The following is a 20,485-nucleotide window of genomic DNA, read 5'->3' on the forward strand; positions in this document are numbered from 1 at the left end:
GCCCTAGCCCCTTCCCTCTCTGTATGTTCTCAGTCTTCTGAGTGATGGATACTAAGTTGTTTGGGACATGTATGGCCAGTGTTTCTGATTCTTTTTTTTGCCAGTCCTGGGGTGTGAGCACTGTCCCTGGCTTCTTTTTGCTCAAGGCTAGCACTCTACCACTTGAGCCACATGTTCATGTGGTGCTGAGGAATTGAACCCAGGGTAAACCCAGGGTTCATGCATGCTAGGCAAGCACTCTACCATGAGGCCATGGTTAATATTTCCTTCTATGAAAACTTTTTTTTGTCAGTCATGGGGCTTGAACTCAGGGCCGAAGGGCTGTCCTTGATGTATCTAACTCAAGGCTAGTGCTCTAGCACGTGGAGCCATAGCACCACTTCCTGGATACTTTTTTTTTTTTTACAAGTCCTGGGGCTTGGACTCAGGGCCTGAGCACTGTCCCTGGGTGATTTTTGCTCAAGGCTACCACTCTACCTCTTGACCTACAGGGCCACTTCCTGCCTTTTCTGTTTGTGTGGTACTGAGGACTTGAACCTAGGGTTTTATGCATGCTAGGCGAGCACTCTACCACTAAGCCACATATATTTCCAGTCCTGGATACAGCTTAAGATTCATCTTCACCTTTCCTCTTCCCACATGAAAATTAGATCAGGCAAACACAATTGTATCCTTATCGAAGGGAAAGGCTTCCCTCTGGTGGTCACTCCAGGTACAGCTCCAAAGACCATCTATAAATGTGAGGGGGTTCCTATCACCCCCTAGTGGGCGTTGGCTGTTTTTACAGGTTAGCTATTAAAACTGGAGAGAGATGTTGGTCAACACAGTAGAACAGTTTTTCATTGAGCATCTTTTCTTTTAAACGATGCACATTTTTTGAGTGCCTCTTTTGTGCCAGGCATTAGGCAGAACCAGGAAGGGGACAGAAATAGAAGTGGCTGCCTTTGAAAACCAGTCTCTTGTTGGAAGTCTGGCTTCAGTGGACTGTCTGGGCGGGCTTGGGAAGGACCCAGGTGAGCAGAGCATCCACCAGGCAGGCTGGCAGATAGGAGGCGGGCAGCCAGAGGAGCTTGGCATCCCAGCCTGGGCTATAGCGGGTTCGAGGATGACGAGCAGTCAAGGCGTGCTCCAGACATCTGCTCACCTTGGTGAGGTCTGGGTCACAGATGAGGCTCATGATGCGTCGCTGCACTTTGAGGTCTGCGGTCCCATGGGTAGTGGCCATCAGTATCCTTGCCCATTGCACTCTATCCACCCCACCTTCTAGATCCTTGGGCCTGTTGCCCAACAGTGCCGAGAGGGATCCTTGGTTCCTTCCCATTGTGGGAAGTGGGCACCATTCCCAGGCCCTCCCCAACCCCGACCCGTCTCCTTCCTCCTGCTAGGCTGATGCAGTAAAGGCTTTTCTGGCTCTCTCATGTCTCATGTACCCCCAAGTAGGCCCAGTGACTCACATGTGGTGAGGAAGGCCTCCCCGTAGCGGGCCTGTGTAGCTGGAGGTAGCTGGGCCCAGCAGGCCCTCAGGGAGGCCTCCAGAGTTTCCAAGGTGGTTGCAGGGGTTCTGAAGAAGCCAGGTTCCACGATGGAGACTCGGACCCCAAAAGGAGCCACGTCTCGCCTGGAATGTCAGCAGAGGGATTTCTGAGTTCTTGCCTTACATGGAGGTGATTTTCAGGGCCTTGGGTGGGGATTCCCAAGATGGAAGGTCATCACAGATCAGGAAGGGAGGGATGAGGGGCAAGTATGGCAGGTGGAGGGAGTTTTTTGGCTTATTTTGCCAGTCTTAGGGCTTGAACTCAGGGCCTGGGCACTGTCTCTGAGCTGCTTTTGCTCAAGGCTAGCACTCTACCACTTAAGTCACAGTGTCACTTCTGGCTTCTTCTGTTTATGTGGGACCAAGGAATTGAACCCAGGGCTTCGTGCATGCTAGGCAAGCACTCTACCACTAAGCCACATTCCCAGTTTGTTTGCTTTATTTGCTTAAGCCTGGGGCGTTGTATTTGGTAGGCAGGCATAAATACTCTGTCACTAAGCTGCATCTCCAGGCCTGAAAAAGGTATGTTTTGGTTTTCGTTTGAAGCAGGGTCTTACGTAGCCCAAGCTGGTTCTGAACTTGAGGTCCTCCAGGGTGCCTCTGCCTCCAGGATGCTTTCTTTTTATTTTATTATTATTTTTTCTAGCTTCAGGACTTTATGCTTGCTAAGTAGGTACTGTGAAGCTTGATCCATGCCTCCAGCTCTTCCTGCCCTGGCCATCTTTGAGATAGGTTTCTTTTTGCAGGTGCCTCCCTGGACAGCAGTTCTTCTAGTTCTTCTGGTTTGTTTTGCCAGTCCTGGGGCTTAGACTCAGGGCTTGAGTACTGTCCCTGGCTTCTTGCTCAAGGCTAGCACTCTACCACTTGAGCCACAGGACCACTTCCGGCTTTTTCTGTTTATGTGGTGCTAAGGAATGAAACCCAGGGCTTTGTGCATGCTAGGCAAGCACTCTACTGCTAAGCCACATTCCCAGCCCTATACTTTCTGCTATAGCTGGGATGACAACTATGCAACAGCACACCTAACTTTTTCTGTTGAGATGGTGTCTCTAGAGTTTTTTGCTTGGGCTGTCAATGAACTGTCATTTTATCTACACATTTCCATTAGCGAGATAGGGTTACGATTCTTTTTTTTTTTTTTTTTTTTTTTTTGTGCTGCCCTGGGCCTTGAACTCTGTGTCTGGGCACTGTCAATGAGCTCTTTTGCTTAAGGCTAGTACTCTGCCACTTGAGCCACAGCACCACTTCCATTTTTCTGATGGTTAACTGGAGTAAGAGTTTCATGGGCCAGGCACTGGTGGCTCACACTTGAAATCCTAGCTACTCAGGAGGCTGAGATAGAATAGTGGTTCGAAGCTGGCCAAGTAGGACAGTTCATGAGACTTTTATCTCCAAGTCACTGAAAAACGGGAAGTAGAGCTTTGGCTCAAAGTGGTGGAGTGCTAGCTAGCCTTGAGCCAAAAAGCTCAGGGACAGTGGCCAGGCCTAACTGATCAAAAAAACAAAAAACAAACAAACAAAAAACCAAAAGGGAGTCTCATAGACTTTGCTGCTCAGGCTGGCTTTGAACCGAAATCCTCAGATCACACCTCCTGAGTAGCTAGGCTTACTGATGTGAGCCACCAGTGCAGTTTGCAATTCTCGATGGAGATGAAAACCCCATTCTCTAGCTCCCCAAACACAGGATTGAGTCCTGGGTGCTGGACATGAAGGATCTGATGTGTTGGGTGGGGTGGGGGTTAATCTGACGTGAAGAATGGGGTGCATCCCACTGCCTGTCTAGATGTAGAAATCCAAGTCCCAAGTATGTATTTGATGATGCTGACTGGGAAATTAAGGACTGAGGAACAGGGGCAGAGAAAGACACCGTGATCTGCGGGATGGTGATAGGGGCTCAGCTTGGGGCAACCCGGGCTTCTGCCTCAAATCCAGTTCCCTGTTGACCTCAAGGCTGCTCTGCGCGCTCCCAGAGCCTTGTGTGTGCTGGTGGCTGGGGCTCAGGCTCAGCTCCTTGTACTCCCTGCTCTCTGCACGCAGCTGGTATTCTGCTCCTTGAGTCAAACCTCCAATCCTAGTCTAGTATTTTTGTGGCCAACTGGAGATGGAGTCTTACAAACTTTTCCTCATGGGCTGGCTTTGCATCAGCACTGTCTACATCTCAGCCTCGTTGGTAGCTGGGATCCTCTGCCTCCCCACTGTTGGGGACTCTAAGCATGTGTCACCATGCTCAGCTTCTTCTGCCTTACGCTGGGCAGTAAGGAGTGCGTTTATTGAGTGGGCTGCCCCTTGCAATGGCGTAGGGCCCGGAGTCCTGTACCTCTTACCTCAGACTATCAGAGAAGGCCTCCAGACCAAATTTGGAGACACAGTAGCCTCCACCATTGGCTGCCAGGCGACCCAGGACACTGGTGATGTTCACCACTCGGCCCCGGGCCTGCTGTAGCAGGGGCAGCAGGGCAAGGGTGACCTCGATGGCACCCAGTGTGTTCACATTTAGCACCCGGTGGAAATCATCTCGTGTCAGCCACGGTGTAGGCCCGATAATGCCAGCGATGCCAGCATTATTCACCAGACCAAAAAGCCCTGTGGGAAGATGAGACAGAGCGGGGAGCACTCCCACATTCTCCCCTCCTTGGGGCATCTAAATACATATCCCCTGCAAGTGTCCTGGGCCCATGCTCTTACCGTACTCGCCTGCTTCTTGAACATGTGTCTCTGCCCACTTGGCTGCCTGCTGGACACTGTGGGGGTCAGTCACGTCCAGCAGGGTGGTGTGGAGGCGGGAGGAAGCCATCTGCTGTAGGTTCTCAGCCCCTGAGGGGGTCAGGCAGCCGGCTAGCACTCGGAAGCCCCTCTGGTCCAAGCGCAGTGCCAGAAGGCGCCCAAAGCCCGAGTCGCAGCCGGTGATGAAGACGAAGGCATCGCTGGGGGGCAGGCTCTGCCGATCCCTGAGCCACCACAGCACTGCCCAGAGCAAGGCACCCAGCAGCAGAAGCAGCCACATGCTGGGCCCAGGTGACCTGCAGGCGATCACCTAAGTCTGGGCAGGAAAACTTGTCATTTACTTTGGCCCTTCTGCCCTCGCTTGACATTCTCCCCAATTGCAAGTGTCTGGTTTGAGCAGACTGAGAAATTTGATCAGTTAGGCAGATAATTGGCAAACTATGGCTTATTGGGCAAAAACAAAAGAATGTGGGCAGACTCCATATTTGTGGCTAACTTTAAAATGGTTGAGTGGAGTCCTGTGCTTGGCTCTGCATTGTGGGAGCCGCTTTGCTTTGACTGAGTCAGAGACGCTGGAATCCTCTAATGGAACCTGAGCCCTCAGCCTTATTTTTGGAACTGCATGGAGGGTGCAGAGCCGTACACTGCAGTCCTGATGGCCTCATGTCCTGCTGTGTGATGGTGGATGTGCGTGCGTGTGTGCATGCGTCTTGGGATTGAACTCAGGGCACTGGGCATGCCGGGCAAGTGTTCTGCCACTTAACCCAATGATTGTAGCCCTGGGGCTTGAACTTAGGGCCTGGGCCCTATCCCTGAGCATTTTTTGCTCAAGGCTAGCACTCTGCCACTTGAGCCACAGCACCACTTCTGACTTTTCAGGCTTGGTTTTTGAACTGCGATCCTCAGATCTCAGCTTCCTCAGTAGTTAGGATTACAGGCAGGAACCACTTTACAGGCACCCATGGTTCGTCACTATATCTGTTAACCTATTTTTTCACCTACCAAATTAAGCTAATATTTGTCAGCTCTGCTTCAGAGTCACAGTGGACTAAAGAGACCTGCCAGAAAGCCTGTCAAAGCCTGTGGGCTTGGAATGTGGCTCAGCGGTGGAGTGCTTGCCTGGCATGCATGAAGCACTGGGTTCAAGTCCTCAGTACCACATGCACAGAAAAAGCTGGAAGTGATGCTGTGGCTCAAGTGGTGGAGTGCTTGGCTTGAGAAAAAAAAAAAAAAAGCTGAAGGACAGTGCCCAGGCCCTGAGTTCAAGCCCCAGGACTGGGGGAAAAAAAAAGCATGAAGCCTGAGTGTTCAATAGGGGGCCTTACTTGGTAGTCTCACCGCACCCCGCTCTGGTGTCCACTTACCCCTTCTGCAGAAAGCTGGCAGTACCACAACGTGCCACACTGCTTCTCTTGCTGCTGTTTAAAGACTTTGTTCCCGGTCTTCCCCACTAGCTGTGGCAAAGGCCAAAGTCCAGAGTGGGTATTAAGTGTGTGTGATGGGGCGTGGAGAGGGCGGGAGAGGGGAGCCAAGGAGGCCGGAGCCGCCTGGCTGAAGCTAGGACTTGGGTGGAGGCCAGCTCTGTCTCCTCAGCCCTTTTTATTCTGCTGCTTCCCGGTAGGGAGCTGTCGAGAATGGCACCTGCTGTCTGTCGGTGGCTTTGGACCTGACAGTTCTTTCCCTCCTGAGACCTGAAGTGTCTCCAGGAATCAATCTCCCACCTGGTCCAGCCTCATGACACTGCTTACGTGCCAGCCTGGGAGAGGCCATAAGCCGGAGCGAGGACCAGGCCTTTTTCCTATCTCCTTTCTCCTCTGGAGGAGCCAGAGCTAGGAAGGTTGGGGCGGAGAGCATTTCTCTGGGGAGGTAGGGAGCTTGTGCCCTGCTTAGCCACCAGGACCCGCACCAGGCCTGCAGAGGAGGGAGCAGCAGAGGAGGGAGCAGCAGGGAAGTCTAGTCCCACCCTCTGCCTGAAAGGCCCCTGTCCCTCAGGGAGAACCTGACCTTCCCATTCATTCCCACCTCCACAGGGAAGCTGGGTGAAACACACCACAAAGAGTAGCTACTGTATTTTATTCTTGCTCCTGTGGGTGAGGCCAGAGAGTGGGGGAGAGGGGAGGAGAGAGGGGTTAGGAGGAGGCGGACTGCAGCTGCCCTTTGTAGACGTACTCCAGTGCCGTGGCAATGGTGCGCATGTCCAGCTCGATGCTTCGCGCCCAGTTCTCCACGTCCCCAATTTCCTGAGAATGGGGAGAGGGGTGTGGAGGCCAGGACTCAGGCTAGGTAAGAGGACGGCTTCCAGGCCATCTCCTGGAAAGGGCTTCACTTGGGTCTACTAACGGCTTTTACTTCATATTTTTTGTCAGCCATGGGGCTTGAGCTTAGGACCTGGTCACTGTCCCTGAGCTCTTTTGCTCAAGGCTAGTGCTCTATCACTTTGACCCACAGCTCCATTTCTGGTTTTCTGATGCTTAATTTAAGATCCGAGTTTCACAGACTTTCCTGTCCGGGCTAGCTTTGAGCCTCAGTCCTCAACTCTCAGCCTCCTGCATGGCTAGGATTACAGGCCTGAGCCACCAGTGCCTGACTTCTTTTCTTTTGTGCTGGGTCCTGAGGCTTGAACCCAGGGCTTGGGCACTGTCCCTGAGCTGTCTTACTCAAGGCTAGTGCTCTACTACTTGAGCTACAACTCCATTATCAGGTTAATTGGAGATAAAAGCCTTAGATTTCTCTGGCTTTGAACTGTGATTCTCAGACCTTAACTTCCTGGGTATCTAGAATTACCAGCGACTGGCTTCTCAACTATTTTGTTGATGGGGGTCTTGCTATGTTACCTTATGTTAGCCCTGAACTCCTGGACTCATGCAATCTTCCTACCTCGGCCTCCCAAGTAGCTGTATCAGGATGTACACGAGCACGCACCATGATGTACATGAGCACTTATCATGATGTACATATTCTGAGCATATTTTTGTGGTGTTGAGGGATTAAGCTCTGGCTCTGTGCATGTACACATTGTCTCACTGAGTCACATCCCCCACAGTTTTTCTAGCTGTTCTAACATTGGGGCCACAGATGGGGTATCTGCCACTATCCCACTTTCTCCTAATCCTGGGCTCAAATGAGGGTAGTGATGTGGGGAATTTGGCTTACCTTGAGTGCCTGGTTAAAGTTTTCCACCATCCCGATCCACTGGCCTGTCTGCTTGGCAAATTGGGCAGCCTGGACCTGTAAGGTCTTCACCTCATGGTCTAGCTTCCTCTGGTTCATGTAGGCCTGGGCCACACTAAAGATTGGAGAGAGGAAGTCATCCTCTGGTTTGTGGGGTGGGGTGGGCCCCAGGACTGATGTTCTATTGTAGCAGTGTGTGTGTGTGTGTGTGTGTGTGTGTGTGTGTGTGTGGCGGGGGGAGGTGGTGTGCAGCCAGAAATCAAGGCTTGGGAAAGCTTGGGCTTCTGGCCTTTCTTGGACGTGATGCAAGTGAAGCCTGCTCCTTCCTCCATTCCCAGGGTTCCCAGGAGAGCCAAGTTGAGATGCCGACTAGAAACACATCAGCTCCTATTTCCTAAAGGAGTCCCTGCAGCTGAGTGGGAGAAGGGAGGGTTAATTTGGGGAGATATCCCTGAGGAAGAAGCTAGTGGGGAGAAGGGGTGTGTTGATGCTGGGAAAATCCATCTGGCAGAGATGGGAAGCTCAGGGATTTGTGCAAGAAGTTGGGAAGGGAAATTGGGCCCCTCCCTGAATCTAGGGTGGGATGGGAGGGCAAACCCCCTCTCCAGGAGCCCTGGGTCAAGAGAGAATATCCCAAGAGTTTCCTCTTGGCTCTGTCTCTCCCCACCCTTCTCCTTTTGACCACACATAAGCAAACACACAGATTCCTTCCCTTCTCCAGGCAATTACCCTTCTTTCTCTTCAATCTAGGTGTTAGCTGTGATACCATTACTGTCAAAGGGTAGTGACACAGGGTAGTTTGGGTCCTAATCCACCAATGGTTTGGCTCCTCCTTCTGCTGAAATGATTATTCTCCCTACTGGCTGATGCATCTTTCACTCACTGCTCAATCCTAAATTCTAGGTCAGCCAGAAGACTCCACATCCGGTACCCCCACTCACTGGAATGTGTGGGGGCGAAGGAGACAAGGGGTTGCTGGGGGGAGGGGAGCAGTCAAGAAAGTAGGCAGGACACCTGACAAGGGCTGAGACAGACTGGGTCTTTGTTTTCCTTTCTATGGAATAAATGGAGCTGTGGGCAGCAACACAAAACTCTTTCTAATCTGGATTTGGTTTAGCTGCCCTCTAAGCCGAGAGTGGGGTGGTCTCTAGCAAATGAAGAGGGAGATGCCTGAGCCAACTTCACACATGGTAGCACAGGAGGAGCCAGTATAGGAGGGAGGGAACCAGGCAAACCCTGCCCTTCTCTGGAAAGCAATCCAACACTGAGAGAAAGCTGCCTGGAGGGAGAGGAAATTCGAGGCTCTAACTCCAGTCTTCCTTTCCCCTCATTTCCCCTCAAGAGGAGTAATGATGATGACCCGAGCCCCTGCATGACTTCTTTCCATGACTCAATCTCTGGATTGACAACTAAGCTGCTCTACTTGGCCTGAGTCAAAGGTATTATGTGGCCTCTTTTCTTCCAACACACAGGCTATCAAATCCTCATCCCCTCACTCTTCTGAGTCACACAGGGTCAGGAGACAATCTTCTTTGCTCCTTTTCACGTCTTTGGATATTACTGACATTTTCATTTAGGCCTGGGACAAAGGATGATCTCTAGAGGCCCAGAAGGAAAGAAGCAGACAGTCCGGGTCTGCTGTGGCTCCTGGCATAGGTTGTACTCTAACCCCCACCAGCTGTGCCATCTCTTTCCTGCCAGCTGTTCCCCAGAGGCTTGCCAGAGAGTGAGAGGTGGGGGAGAGGGCAGAAGTTGTGGTCAAGAAGGGTGACGTCCCTCCCACCAAAATGACAGCTGGACTTGGAAGGATGAAGGGAGGTGGGCAGATGGCATCAAGTTGTAAGTGCCAAGGAAGTGGGGAGGGGGAGATTTGGCAGCTTCACCAACCATTGCAGCTGCTCCTTCCTCATCCCTTGTTTGAGGTCTGAGCTGATTCACGTTTTTCTCTTTTAAGTTACAATGCCTGGGAAGGGCTGCACAGAGGGAGGGAGTGGGACATGGCAACCCTTCAAGAGGAGTCTGAGGGCTTAACGTGGGTGGGTGGTGGTTGGGCAAAGGTTCATACCCCACATTGAGGTGATCCACCAAAGCTTCTGTCAGGCAGGTCGCGGCCGTGATGGCCTCTCGTCTCCTCCTCTCTGGGGGAAGGAGAATGGGGATTGGAGAAGATACTTGTTTGTTTTTGAGGGGTGATGCTAACGGTTCCTCATCCATCCATTCCTATTCTGCTAGTTCCCAGAACATCACAGCTTAACTCAAATGCCAGAGCTGAAAAGGACTTTTTTACTAAACACAAGCAATCCCCTTCCATTTAGAAATGAGACTAGTATCCTGATAGGGGAGGGGAGCCACTCGGGGGTCTGAGGGGTCAGTGGCGGCACGCAGGACGGCCTATCCCACTCTTGTTTGCAAAGCGTCGGTCACCCTGGGACTGGATAGGAGGTGGGAGGGACAAAACCGCCCCCATCAGTCTCAGGGTTTAACACTTCTTCAACTACCCAATGAGTAACCGGCATTTCTTCGCACTTCCGGGGTGAGAGACTCCGCGGGCCAATAGGCAGCGTGTAGCACGCGCAGGGGGCGGGGCTCAGGCGGGACCTGAGGGGGCGTCACCGAGGGGCCAGGGCGCGGCCCTAGGGACCGGGCGGGTGGGCAGGGAAGCACGTTTCCAAAAAAATGCATTCTCGGGGGTCCCTTCCCTTCACACCCCGCGGCTCGCTGGCGGGCGCCCGTCCGCGGGCTGATTCTAGGCCGCAGGCCGGGAAGGAAGCAGCTGTCAGGCTCACCTTGCAGTTCCTTGCGTTCATTCTGTTTGGCCTGGTGCTCCCGGAGCAGGCGGGACAACATGGTGGCGTCGGGCAGGGCTGGGCTAGCGGGTGCCCGCGGACAGTGCGGGAGGAGGAACGCGCCGAGGCTCCTGCGGGGCGGGGTCACGTGGCCTTGGCGTCACGTGATGGCGGGAACCTCCCTCCGTGAGGGGCGGGGGAGGGGGAGGGCGGTGGTAGTGGCGGGCTCCGGTGGGCTCCGGCGGGCTGGGTGGGTGGGTGGGTGGGGATGGTGGGGGAGTTCTTCTGTGAGTGTTGGAGGAAGTTCTCTTTAGCACCCACTTCCGATATATGTATGTATATATTTATGTATATATACATCTATATACGCATACATACATACGTACGTATATGTGTATATTAACACATATACGTACATTGGTCTGGTCCTGGGTCTTGAACTCAGGGCCTAAGCTCTGTCTCTGAGTGCATATATAGACACGCACACACATATGCACACATTTACGTACATTGGTCTGGTCCTGGGTCTTGAACTCAGGGCCTGAGCTCTGTCCCTGAACCTTTATGATCAAGGCCAGTGTTCTGCCACTTGAGTCACAGCTCTAGTTCTGGCTTATTTATTTTTTTGTTAACTGGAGATAAGACTTTCATGGTCTTTCTTTCCTGGCCTGGCTTGGAACTGCCATCCTCAGATCCCAGCTAGGATCACAAGCTGCAGAGCCTGTGTTTAGCCTCTCCTTTGGCACTCAGGCCAGGAGAGGCTTGGTGTTGCCAGGTTGCCCATCATGATTGGGTTGTTGGGAGCTGAGACTCTCTGGACTCATTGAAATTCTTTCCCCTTGCTTGCTTGTCCTTTCTCCTGGCACTTGGTGCCAGTTTGCAGTGGATTTCCAGTTCACTCCTCCTACAAGAAAAATGTTTTCCTCTTTTTAGCCTGTTTCTCACCTCTCTCTCTCTCTCTCTCTTCCCCACCCCTTTGGGGGCACTCAGCTCTGGGTGATCCCTATAAAGAAGCAATTTAGGCCCTTGGAGTGGCCTTCTAGGGAGCTTTGCTAATTTGTTGGGCTGTGTGTGGTCAATACAAAGTCATCCCTGTCCTTTTGTGGTCAGGGAATGCAAAGTCATTTTAAGCCTTAGCAGAAGCATTAAGGGCTGCTGTCAAAGTGAAAGGTAAATTATACAATGCCTCCAGAACTAAGCAAACATGCTCTAGGATTGACTCCAACAGGAAGAAGTGATAAACATAATCAACATATTGCTATTGTTACAGCACCTCTTAGTGGCTTTTAAAAAGATTTATTGATGTCCATTAGTTCTTCAAGGAAGAGTTTCATTGTGACATTTCCATATATACATAGATTATACCCTGATCAAACTCACCCCCTCCATCTCTTTCCTACTCCTCTACCCCTTCTTAGAAGTTTCAGTGCCAGGTGCCTGTGGCTCACACTTGTAATCCTGCTTACTCAGGAGGCTGAGATTTGAGGATTAAAGTTTGAAGCCAGCCTAGGCAGGAAAATCTGTGAGACTCTTTACCTCCAATTAACCATCAGAAAACCAGAAGTGGAGCTGTAGCTCAAAGTGGTAGAGTGCTTAGCTTTGAGCACAAAAGCATAGGGACAGCATTAAGGCCCTGAGTTCAAGCCCCATAAAAGATAAAAAAGAAAAGAAAAGAAAAGAAAGTTTCTAAAGGTCCCATATATATGTATAAAGTCATTCCACAATTTTTGCCTCCTTTACCCTCACTTGACCCTTCCCCTTCTGCTAGTACCTGTCCTAAAATTGCCCATTTTACTTGCCTGTCATTCATTTTCTCCCTACACCTTTACTGGGGCTTGAATTCAGGGCCTAGGGTCTGTCCTTTAAGTTTTTCACTCAAACCTGGTGCTCTATCACTTGAGCCACACATCCACTTTCCCTCATTATTAATTGTTCAAGGCTAGGAATGTGCCTTAGTGACAGAGTGCTTGCCTAATATGCATGAAGTACTGGGTTCGATTCCTCAGTACCACATAAATAGAAAAAGCCAGAAGTGAGGGGCTGGGAATATGGCCTAGTGGTAGAGTGCTTGCCTCATATACCTGAAGCCCTGGGTTCAATTCCTCAGTACCACATATATAGAAAATGGCTAGAAGTGGCGCTGTGGCTTAAGTGGCAGAGTGCTAGCCTTGAGCAAAAAGAAGCCAGGGACAGTGCTTAAGCCGGAGTTCAAGCCCCAGGACTGGAAAAAGAAAAGAAGCCTTGATTTTCCCACCTTGGTATCTCACACCTGTGATCTCAGTAGTTGGAGACTGAGGCAGGAGAACTTGGAATTCAAGGCCAGTTTAGGCTACAAGCTAAATACTGTCTCAACTCTCCTCAGCCTCAAAAAAGCCTGGCCCCAGATTTTTGTGAGTGTGTGTGTGAGTTGTGAGCTTGAACTCAGGGCATGGCACTGTCCCTGAGCCTCTTTGAGCTCAAGACTAGCACTCTACCACTTGAGCCACAGCACCACTTCCAATTTTTGAGTGGTTTATTGGAGATAAGAGTCTCATGGGGACTTTTCCTTGTGGAGCTGGCTTCGAACCATGATCCTCAGATCTCAGTCTCCCGAGTAGCTAGGATTTATAGGCATGAGCTACTGGCACAGGGCTAGTCCCAGATTTATTAAATAGATTCTCTGAAGGATAGACGCCACACATCAATATTTTGTAAAAAGCTGTTCTGGTCATCCTTCTTTGTTTCCTCCCTCCCTCCCTCCCTTACCTCCCTCCCTCCCTCCCTCCCTCCCTTACCTCCCTCCCTCCCTCCCTCCCTCCCTTACCTCCCTCCCTCCCTCCCTCCCTCTCTCCCTCCCTTCCTTCCTTCCTTTCTCTTTCTTTGACAGGTTCAGGTTGGCCTTGAACTCCCAGTCTTCCTGACTCAGCTTCCAGACTGCTGAGATTATAGGCTTGAGCCACAATGCCCTACCTATTCATGTGATTCAAATGTACATCCAGGAATAAGAACCACTGGCCTAAATCATATCTAAGACTGTTTTCAACTTACATTTAACTTATTTTCAGATCCAGTAGCACAGTTGAAATTGGCTTCATTGTATTTGTCAGGAAGTCAAATGAGTGCTAATTGAGTTCGAATAGAACATTCTTCTCAAATTTTCTGAGTAAGATTAGAGAGCTACTGATACATTGGTGCATTTGGTTATTTGTAGACCCAAATCCTGGGAGATGTACAACTATCAAAGGAGTGAGAAGCAGTTCATGAATGGTTAAATGGCAGCATTTAGCAGAACATCAAGCACTGAAATAAGTATTTTCAGTAGAGGCTGGGATGTAGCTTGGTGGTAGAGTGCATGATTAGCACATCCAAGGACTTGGGTTTGCTCCCTAGTATCACTTATACAAAACTGAATAAAAACATTGGTGACTGGCTGGGAATATGGCCTAGTGGCAAGAGTGCTTGCCTCGTATACATGAAGCCTTGGGTTCGATTCCTCAGCACCACACATATAGAAAAGGCCAGAAGTGGCACTGTGACTCAAGTGGCAGAGTGCTAGCCTTGAGCAAAAAGAAGCCAGGGACAGTGCTCAGGCCCTGAGCTCAAGCTCCAGGATTGGCAAAGAAAAAATTGGCTGCTATTTATGTGTCTGTATGCTTACATATGCCATGAACATTTAAAAAATATTTTCTAAGCCAGGCTCATGCTTGTAATCCTAGCTACTCAGGTGGCTGAGATCTGAGGATGGTGGTTCAAAGCCAGTCCCTGGTAAGAAAATCCATGAGACTCTTATGTCCAATTAGCCACCAGAAAACTAGATATAGAGCTGTGGCTCAAAGTGGTAGAGCACTAGTCTTTTTTATTTATTTATTTATTTATTTATTTATTTATTTATTTATTTATTTATTGCCAGTCCTGGGCCTTGAACTCAGGGCCTGAGCACTGTCCCTGGCTTCTTTTTGCTCAAGGCTAGCACTCTGCCACTTGAGCCACAGCGCCACTTCTGGCCATTTTCTGTATATGTGGTGCTGGGGAATCGAACCCAGGTCCTCATGTATACAAGGCAAGCACTCTTGCCACTAGGCTATATCCCCAGCCCTTAAAAAAAAAACACTTTATTTATTTATTTTGCCAGTCTTGGGGCTTGAACTCAGGGCCTGAGCACTGTCCCTGGCTCCTTTTTTAAATTTTATTTATTTATTTATTTATTATTATTATTATTTGCCCATCCTGGGCCTTGGACTCAGGGCCTGAGCACTGTCCCTGGCTTCTTTTTGCTCAAGGCTAGCACTCTGCCACTTGAGCCACAGAGCCACTTCTGGCCATTTCCTATATATGTGGTGCTGGGGAATTGAACCCAGGGCTTCATGTATGGGAGGCAAGCACTCTTGCCACTAGGCCATATTCCCAGCCCCAGAGCACTAGTCTTGAACAAAAGAGCTCAGAGACAGCACCCAGGCCCTGAGTTCAAGCCCCACAGCTAACAACAACAACAACAAACAAAACAACAACAAAAAAATTCCAGAACTGGGTGCAGATTGTTGGTGCTTGTAACCCTTGGTACTTAGGAGGCTGAGGTCTGAGGATTGCAGTTCAAAACCAGCCTAGGTCGTATACATGAAGCCCTGGGTTCAATTCCCCAGCACCACATATATAGAAAATGGCCAGAGGTGGCGCTGTGGCTCAAGTGGCAGAGTGCTAGCCTTGAGCAAAAAGAAGCCAGGGACAGTGCTCAGGCCCTGAGTCCAAGGCCTAGGACTGGCAAAAAAAAAAAAGAAACACACAAAAACAAAATCAGCCTAGGATGCAAAGTCCACGAGACTCTTATCTGCAATTAACCACCAATAAAGTAGAACTAGAGCTGTGGCTCAAGTGGTAGAGCACCAGTCTTGAGCTCAAAAGTTAAGGGACAGTGACCGGGTCCTGAGTTCAAGCTCCAGTCCTGGCACAAAAGAAAAAAAAAATTCTGAGTACTTACAAAGGGTCAAGCACCGGCTGGGAATATGGCCTAGTGGTAAAGTGCTTGCCTCGTATACATAAAGCCCTGGGTTCGATTCCTCAGCAGCACATATATAGAAAAAAGCCGGAAGTGGCGCTGTGGCTCAAGTGGTAGAGTGCTAGCCTTGAGCAAAAAGAAGCCAGGGACAGTGCTCAGGCCCTGAGTCCATGCCCCAGGACTGGCAACAAAAACAAAACAAATAAACAAAGGCTCAAGCACTATCTATGCTGTCTGTCTGTCTGTCTGTCTATCTAAGAATAATCCTGTGAAATAGTAATGCCATCTCTAATTTGTAGGTGAAGATTCTGAGATACAGAGAAGTGAAGTACTTAAGCTGGGATATAAATTCAGGCTCTCTGACTCCAGACCGTGTGTGATCAGTGCTTGTGGCGGACCCAGGAGAGGCGGCTCCCAGCATTTTTCAGAAGCACTTCTGGCCTTATCACTGCATCAGCCTCATTGCTGGGCATGAGTTGAAGGGAATCCTGGCTGAGGAGGAGTGTTTGGGAAGAGGCTGTGCCCCTGGAAAGAGCTGATTAATAGAAGCGGGAAGAGTGAGAGCATCACAGGGCTGCCTAGCCCCCTTCCCCTCCCCTTCCTCCCTCTCTCTGGCTTCTGCTTCCAACTGCAGTGAGCAAGCCAAACAGTATCAGGTTGGAAGGCGCATGCTGCTTCCCTGGCAGAGCTGAGGGGCCTGGGAGGGAAGGGTGTGGCTCAGCCGGGGCATCAGAGAATGGGGGCATGGAGCAAGGAGAATGATGGGTGGGGGCTGGCAAGGGGGGGTTCATGTTGGGATATCAGGAGTGAGTCTGCAGTAAGAGCAGGCTGACTCAGAGTGTGAGGCGCATTCTATACTACCCTCACCCCCTTGGCACTGCGGGACATTTTCACAATCGGTCTGGAGACTGCCAGCATGCTGCAGACACCAGTCCCTGGCCTCCTCTCCAATGCACTGGCTGTTCCTTTGCCCTAGAGTGGAGTAGAGCAAATGGGGTACCCCAGCTGATCTCCCTGTATGTCCATCTTTCATCAGCATGTTCCTGGGCTTTTCTACTTCTAGCCATTTCTGCTGTGGGTTAAATCATAGTCTGCCTTTGGTAGAAGTGGACACATGTTACATCCTCTCCAGACACTTAGTTGACATTTGAAATATAAAGCTAGGCACTGGTGGCTCACGCCTGTCATTCTAGCTACTCAGGAGGCTGAGATCTGAGGACCGTGGTTTAAAACCAGCCTGGGCGAGAGAGTCTGTGATTCTCTTCATCTCCAATTAACCAGCAAAATTTGGACGAGGAGCAGTGGCTCAAGTAGTAGAGCACTAGCCTTGAACAAAAGAGCTAAGGGACAGTGCTCAGGCCCTGATGTCAAGCCCCAGTATTGGCACAAAAATTAATAATAAAAAATCAAATCAATTTGGCTGGGAGTGTGGCTTAGTGGTAGAGTGCTTGCCTAGCATGCACGAAGCCCTGGTTCAATTCTCCAATACCACATAAACAAAAAGATACTAAAATAAAACAAAAAAAATCAATCTGGACTTGTACAGTTTCCTAGCTAGATTATTTTCCTTAGAACAAATGAATACAAGCTTATATTCATTTTCTCTTCTGATTTTCCTCTTCTTTTGAAGTCTATCTTTAATTAGCAGACTCCAAATGGACTGGCTCCATGAAGTGAAGTGTTAGTTAGGGCTAGAAGTTGCCAAGATGTTAGGGGTTGGGTGAGGACTGAGGGAGGACATGGAGGGAGGGGAGAAGGCTTCACATACTGGAAAAGCTGGCTGGACTTCAAGGGGCGGGGGTGGGCGGGGTGGCCAAGTTCCAAATGTTGGCTTGAAACCAGGACTCAAAAGAAAAGAGGCCCTCAAGACAGTCTCAATGACTTCTTGTGGGAAGTGACCTCCTAGCTCTCTCTCCAAGATGCAAGGATTTCTCCTGGACCCTCAAAGATCAGAGTGGTCAAGCTGTATCCCTGTGGACTCCTCTCAATCACATTTATTTTCTTTCTCAGACACTCCCACAGTGCGAGCTTTGGCTACAGCCAGAATTCAGAGGCAGGCAGAAGGAGTCCAGTGCTGGAGAGGTGGGTGGGCTGAGAAAATCCTCCCGTGTGTGTTAGAGAGGAAAAGCCTGACCCCGGGCGTATGCTCCAAGCCTCCATTGTCAAATGAAGGGGAGAGAGAAGTGAGTTTGGAGTGAGTGTTCTGGAAATGTTTGCTTCTAAGCTTAAAAAAAAAAGAGCTGGAAAAAAAAGTGATCTGGGAGAACTAAAAAATTGGAGCCTTGGCTGGGAATGTGGCTCAGTAGTAGAGTGCTTGCCTCGCATGCATGAAGCCCTGGGTTCGATTCCTCAGCACCACATAAACAGAAAAAGCCAGAAGTGGCCCTGTGGCTCAAGTGCTAGAGTGATAGCTTTGAGCAAAAAGAAGCCAGGGACAGTGCTCAGGCTCCGAGTTCAAGGCCCAGGACCCATTAAAAAAATGGGATCTCAGGAGGCAGGAAAGATGTTAGAGGAAGGCCACACACACACACACACACACACACACACACACACACACACACTATATGCTAGGTTTGGGCATCTTTTCTTTTTCTTTTCTTTTGCTGGTCCTGGGCTTGAACTCAGGGCCTGGGCACTCAGGGTTAGCACTCTACCACTTAAGCCACATGCCCACTTCTGGCTTTTTGGTGGTTGGAGATGAGTCTCACAGACTTCTCTTCCTGGAAGGCTTTCAAACCTTGATCTTTGATTGGCAGCATTTCTTTCCCTCCCTCCCTTCCTGCCTTCCCTACTTAGTGCCGGTCCTAGGACTTAAACTCAGAGCCTAGGTATTGTCCCTGAGTTTCTCACTCAAGGCTACTGGTCTACCAGTTGAACCACAGGTCCACTTCCAGTCTTTTTGATGATTAATTGGAGAGAGTTTCATGGACTTTCTTGTCAGTCTGGGTTTGAGATCCTCAGATCTCAACTTTCTGAATAGCTAGCATTATAGGAGTAAGCCATCAACTCCCAGACCCTATTTATTAATATTTTTGACTTAGAGGAAGTTGTAAAAGTAGTACACAGAGGGCTGGGAATATGGCCTAGTGGTAAAGTCTCATCTCATATACATGAAGCCCTGGGTTCGATTCCTCAGTACCACATATATAGAAAAGGCTAGAAGTGGCGCTGTGGCTCAAGTGGCAGAGTGCTAGCCTTGAGCAAAAAGAAGCCAGGGACAGTGCTCAGGCCCTGAGTTCAAGCCCCAGGACTGGCAACAAAAACACAGAGTACACAGAGTCTATATATCCTTCAGTCAGCTTCCTAGAATGGTGACATCATATACAGTACATATGAAAACCAGAAAGTAAAAGGAAATGTACTCATTACTTGACTCATGCAATTGTAATCACTCTGTATATCACCTTTATAATAACAATAAAGTAAATTAATTAAAAAATTGGGAAGTACACATAGTTAACAGCCCTGTTGACTAGCTTATAGGTTTTATTCAGTTTTCACCACACATTGTGTGTGTGTGTGTGTGTGTGTGTGTGTGTGGTACTCTGTAGTTTATTCCATGTATAGATCCAGATATTGAACTCATAAAGGCATGTCTTTGTGAGCAATTTCCCTCCATTTGTGCTAACTTCCTTCATCTTTATCACAAGGCAATCACTAATTTGTTCTTCATGTCTATAGCCTTGTCATTTTGATAATGTGGTAGGAGCAGAATTATGCAGTTTTTTGTTTTTTAGGGCCTGGGTGCTGTCCCTGAGCTTTTATTTATTTGTACTGATCCTGGGGTTTGAACTCAGGGCCTTGGCACTGTCCTTTAGATTTTTTTTTTTTGGCCAGTCCTGGGGCTTGGACTCAGGGTCCGAGCACTGTCCCTGGCTTCTTTTTGCTCTTAGCACTCTGCCACTTGAGCCACAGTGCTACTTCTGGCCGTTTTCTATATATGTGGTGCTGGGGAATCGAACTGAGGGCTTCATGTATACGAGGCAAGCACTTTTACCACTAGGCCATATTCCCAGCCCTGTCCTTTAGATTTTTTGCTCAAGGCCACTTGAGTCACAGCTCCACTTCTGCCTTTTTGATGGTTAATTAGAGAAAAGAGTCTCACAAGCTTTTCTGCTTGGGCTGGCTCTGGCTTCAAACTGTGATCCTCAGATCTCAGCCTCCTAAGTAGTTAGTATTACAGGGGTGAGCTACCAGCACTGGGCCAGCTCTTCTTTGGGGAAGATCTACTTGTCTAAATTTACTGGGCTGGTCTAGTGCTCTGTGTGTTCCCTGCCCTCCCTTACCCTACTATTTATAGCCAGGCTAATTTTGGGTGTCCAATCTCTCTTCTTTTCTGCTCCTTCCTCCTGTGGCGGGTGAGGTGACTTCTCAAATATTTGGGCAGGGGAGGTCAGGAGCAGATTCTTGGCATCTGATTTCAGCCTTGGATTTATTACAGGCCAGTAGAGTGGAGATGGAGTCAGGCAGAAGCTTCAGGTGCAGAAAGGAAGGCAGCTGTGGCTCTAAAGACATTTTGCCTGGGTCAGGGTTCTGAACTGAGAGGCAGGAATTCTGGGTTCTAGCTCACTTTCTCTCTTCTGCATCCTCACATCAGCTCCTGTGAGATACAGAAAGGTGTCAAGGAGCTGGGTGCTGGTGGTCCTCATTTGTGATCCTAGCTGCTCAGGAGGTTGAGATCTGACTATCTTAGTTTGAAGTCAGGCCTGGTAGAGAAGTCTGAGAGACTTAAAAAAAACAACAACACCCAACACATACACACACAAAACAAAAACAACAATAAACAAAACCTCTAAAACCTAGAAGCAGAGCTATGGGGTCTCACGTGGTAGAGCTCTAGCTTTGAGAGGAAAAAACCCAAGAGAAAATGAGAGGCCCTGAGTTCAAGACCCAGTAATAAGAACACAAACAAACAAAACCCAAACCCAAACCCCAAACAAAAGGATGGAGAGGGCATGTGTGGAGATCCTGGGATTAGAATGCTGGTACCAGTTCTGTTCACGCATTTCCTTCATGGCACTGGCTGAGAGGTGCCATGCCCACAGAAGGAGCATTACAAAAGCAACTGGCCAAGCGACTGCAATTTACATGGGGGCAAGGATTGTTCCAGAGCCAGCCAAGTCAGGGCCTGCCTGTTCTTTTCTTTTTCTTCTTCAAAGAAGTTGTCATGCTGAATAAAGAAGAGAGACAAAGGGGTCACCAAATCACCAAATGAGGTAGGACACATAACAACTCTAAGAATCTGAGAGCAGTTGAAAGGCAGAGATGTAAGTGACACTGAGAAATAGGCTGAGAAAG

At 49.4% G+C, this 20,485-nt stretch overlaps 2 protein-coding genes across 4 annotated transcripts; both read right to left on the bottom strand.

Moving 5' to 3' along the window:
- Window positions 1-496: 496 nt before the first annotated feature.
- Rdh5 (retinol dehydrogenase 5) lies at window positions 497-5,841 on the bottom strand. Of its 3 annotated transcripts, none has more exons than XM_048362433.1 (5): window positions 5,623-5,841; window positions 4,220-4,574; window positions 3,859-4,117; window positions 1,455-1,618; window positions 497-1,155 (listed from the first exon to the last, which is right to left on the bottom strand). In XM_048362433.1, the coding sequence occupies exons 2-5, from the start codon at window positions 4,536-4,538 to the stop codon at window positions 977-979; spliced, it is 921 nt and encodes a 306-aa protein (XP_048218390.1). In that variant the 5' UTR covers window positions 4,539-4,574; window positions 5,623-5,841; the 3' UTR covers window positions 497-976. The 3 variants fall into 3 exon arrangements, with proteins under 3 accessions (XP_048218390.1, XP_048218372.1, XP_048218382.1); XM_048362415.1 differs by having other exon boundaries at window positions 497-1,200; window positions 5,623-5,816; XM_048362425.1 differs by having other exon boundaries at window positions 497-1,200; window positions 4,229-4,574; window positions 5,623-5,792.
- Window positions 5,842-6,315: 474 nt separating this feature from the next.
- On the bottom strand, window positions 6,316-10,358 carry Bloc1s1 (biogenesis of lysosomal organelles complex 1 subunit 1). Its single transcript, XM_048362538.1, has 4 exons — window positions 10,216-10,358; window positions 9,495-9,567; window positions 7,412-7,544; window positions 6,316-6,498 (listed from the first exon to the last, which is right to left on the bottom strand). Exons 1-4 carry the CDS (start codon window positions 10,274-10,276, stop codon window positions 6,388-6,390), a joined length of 378 nt encoding a protein of 125 aa, XP_048218495.1. The 5' UTR covers window positions 10,277-10,358; the 3' UTR covers window positions 6,316-6,387.
- Between the last annotated feature and the right edge of the window lie 10,127 nt (window positions 10,359-20,485).

The sequence above is a fragment of the Perognathus longimembris genome, chromosome 1, assembly GCF_023159225.1.
Source record: "Perognathus longimembris pacificus isolate PPM17 chromosome 1, ASM2315922v1, whole genome shotgun sequence".
In the NCBI taxonomy this organism is placed as follows: Eukaryota; Metazoa; Chordata; class Mammalia; order Rodentia; family Heteromyidae; genus Perognathus; species Perognathus longimembris.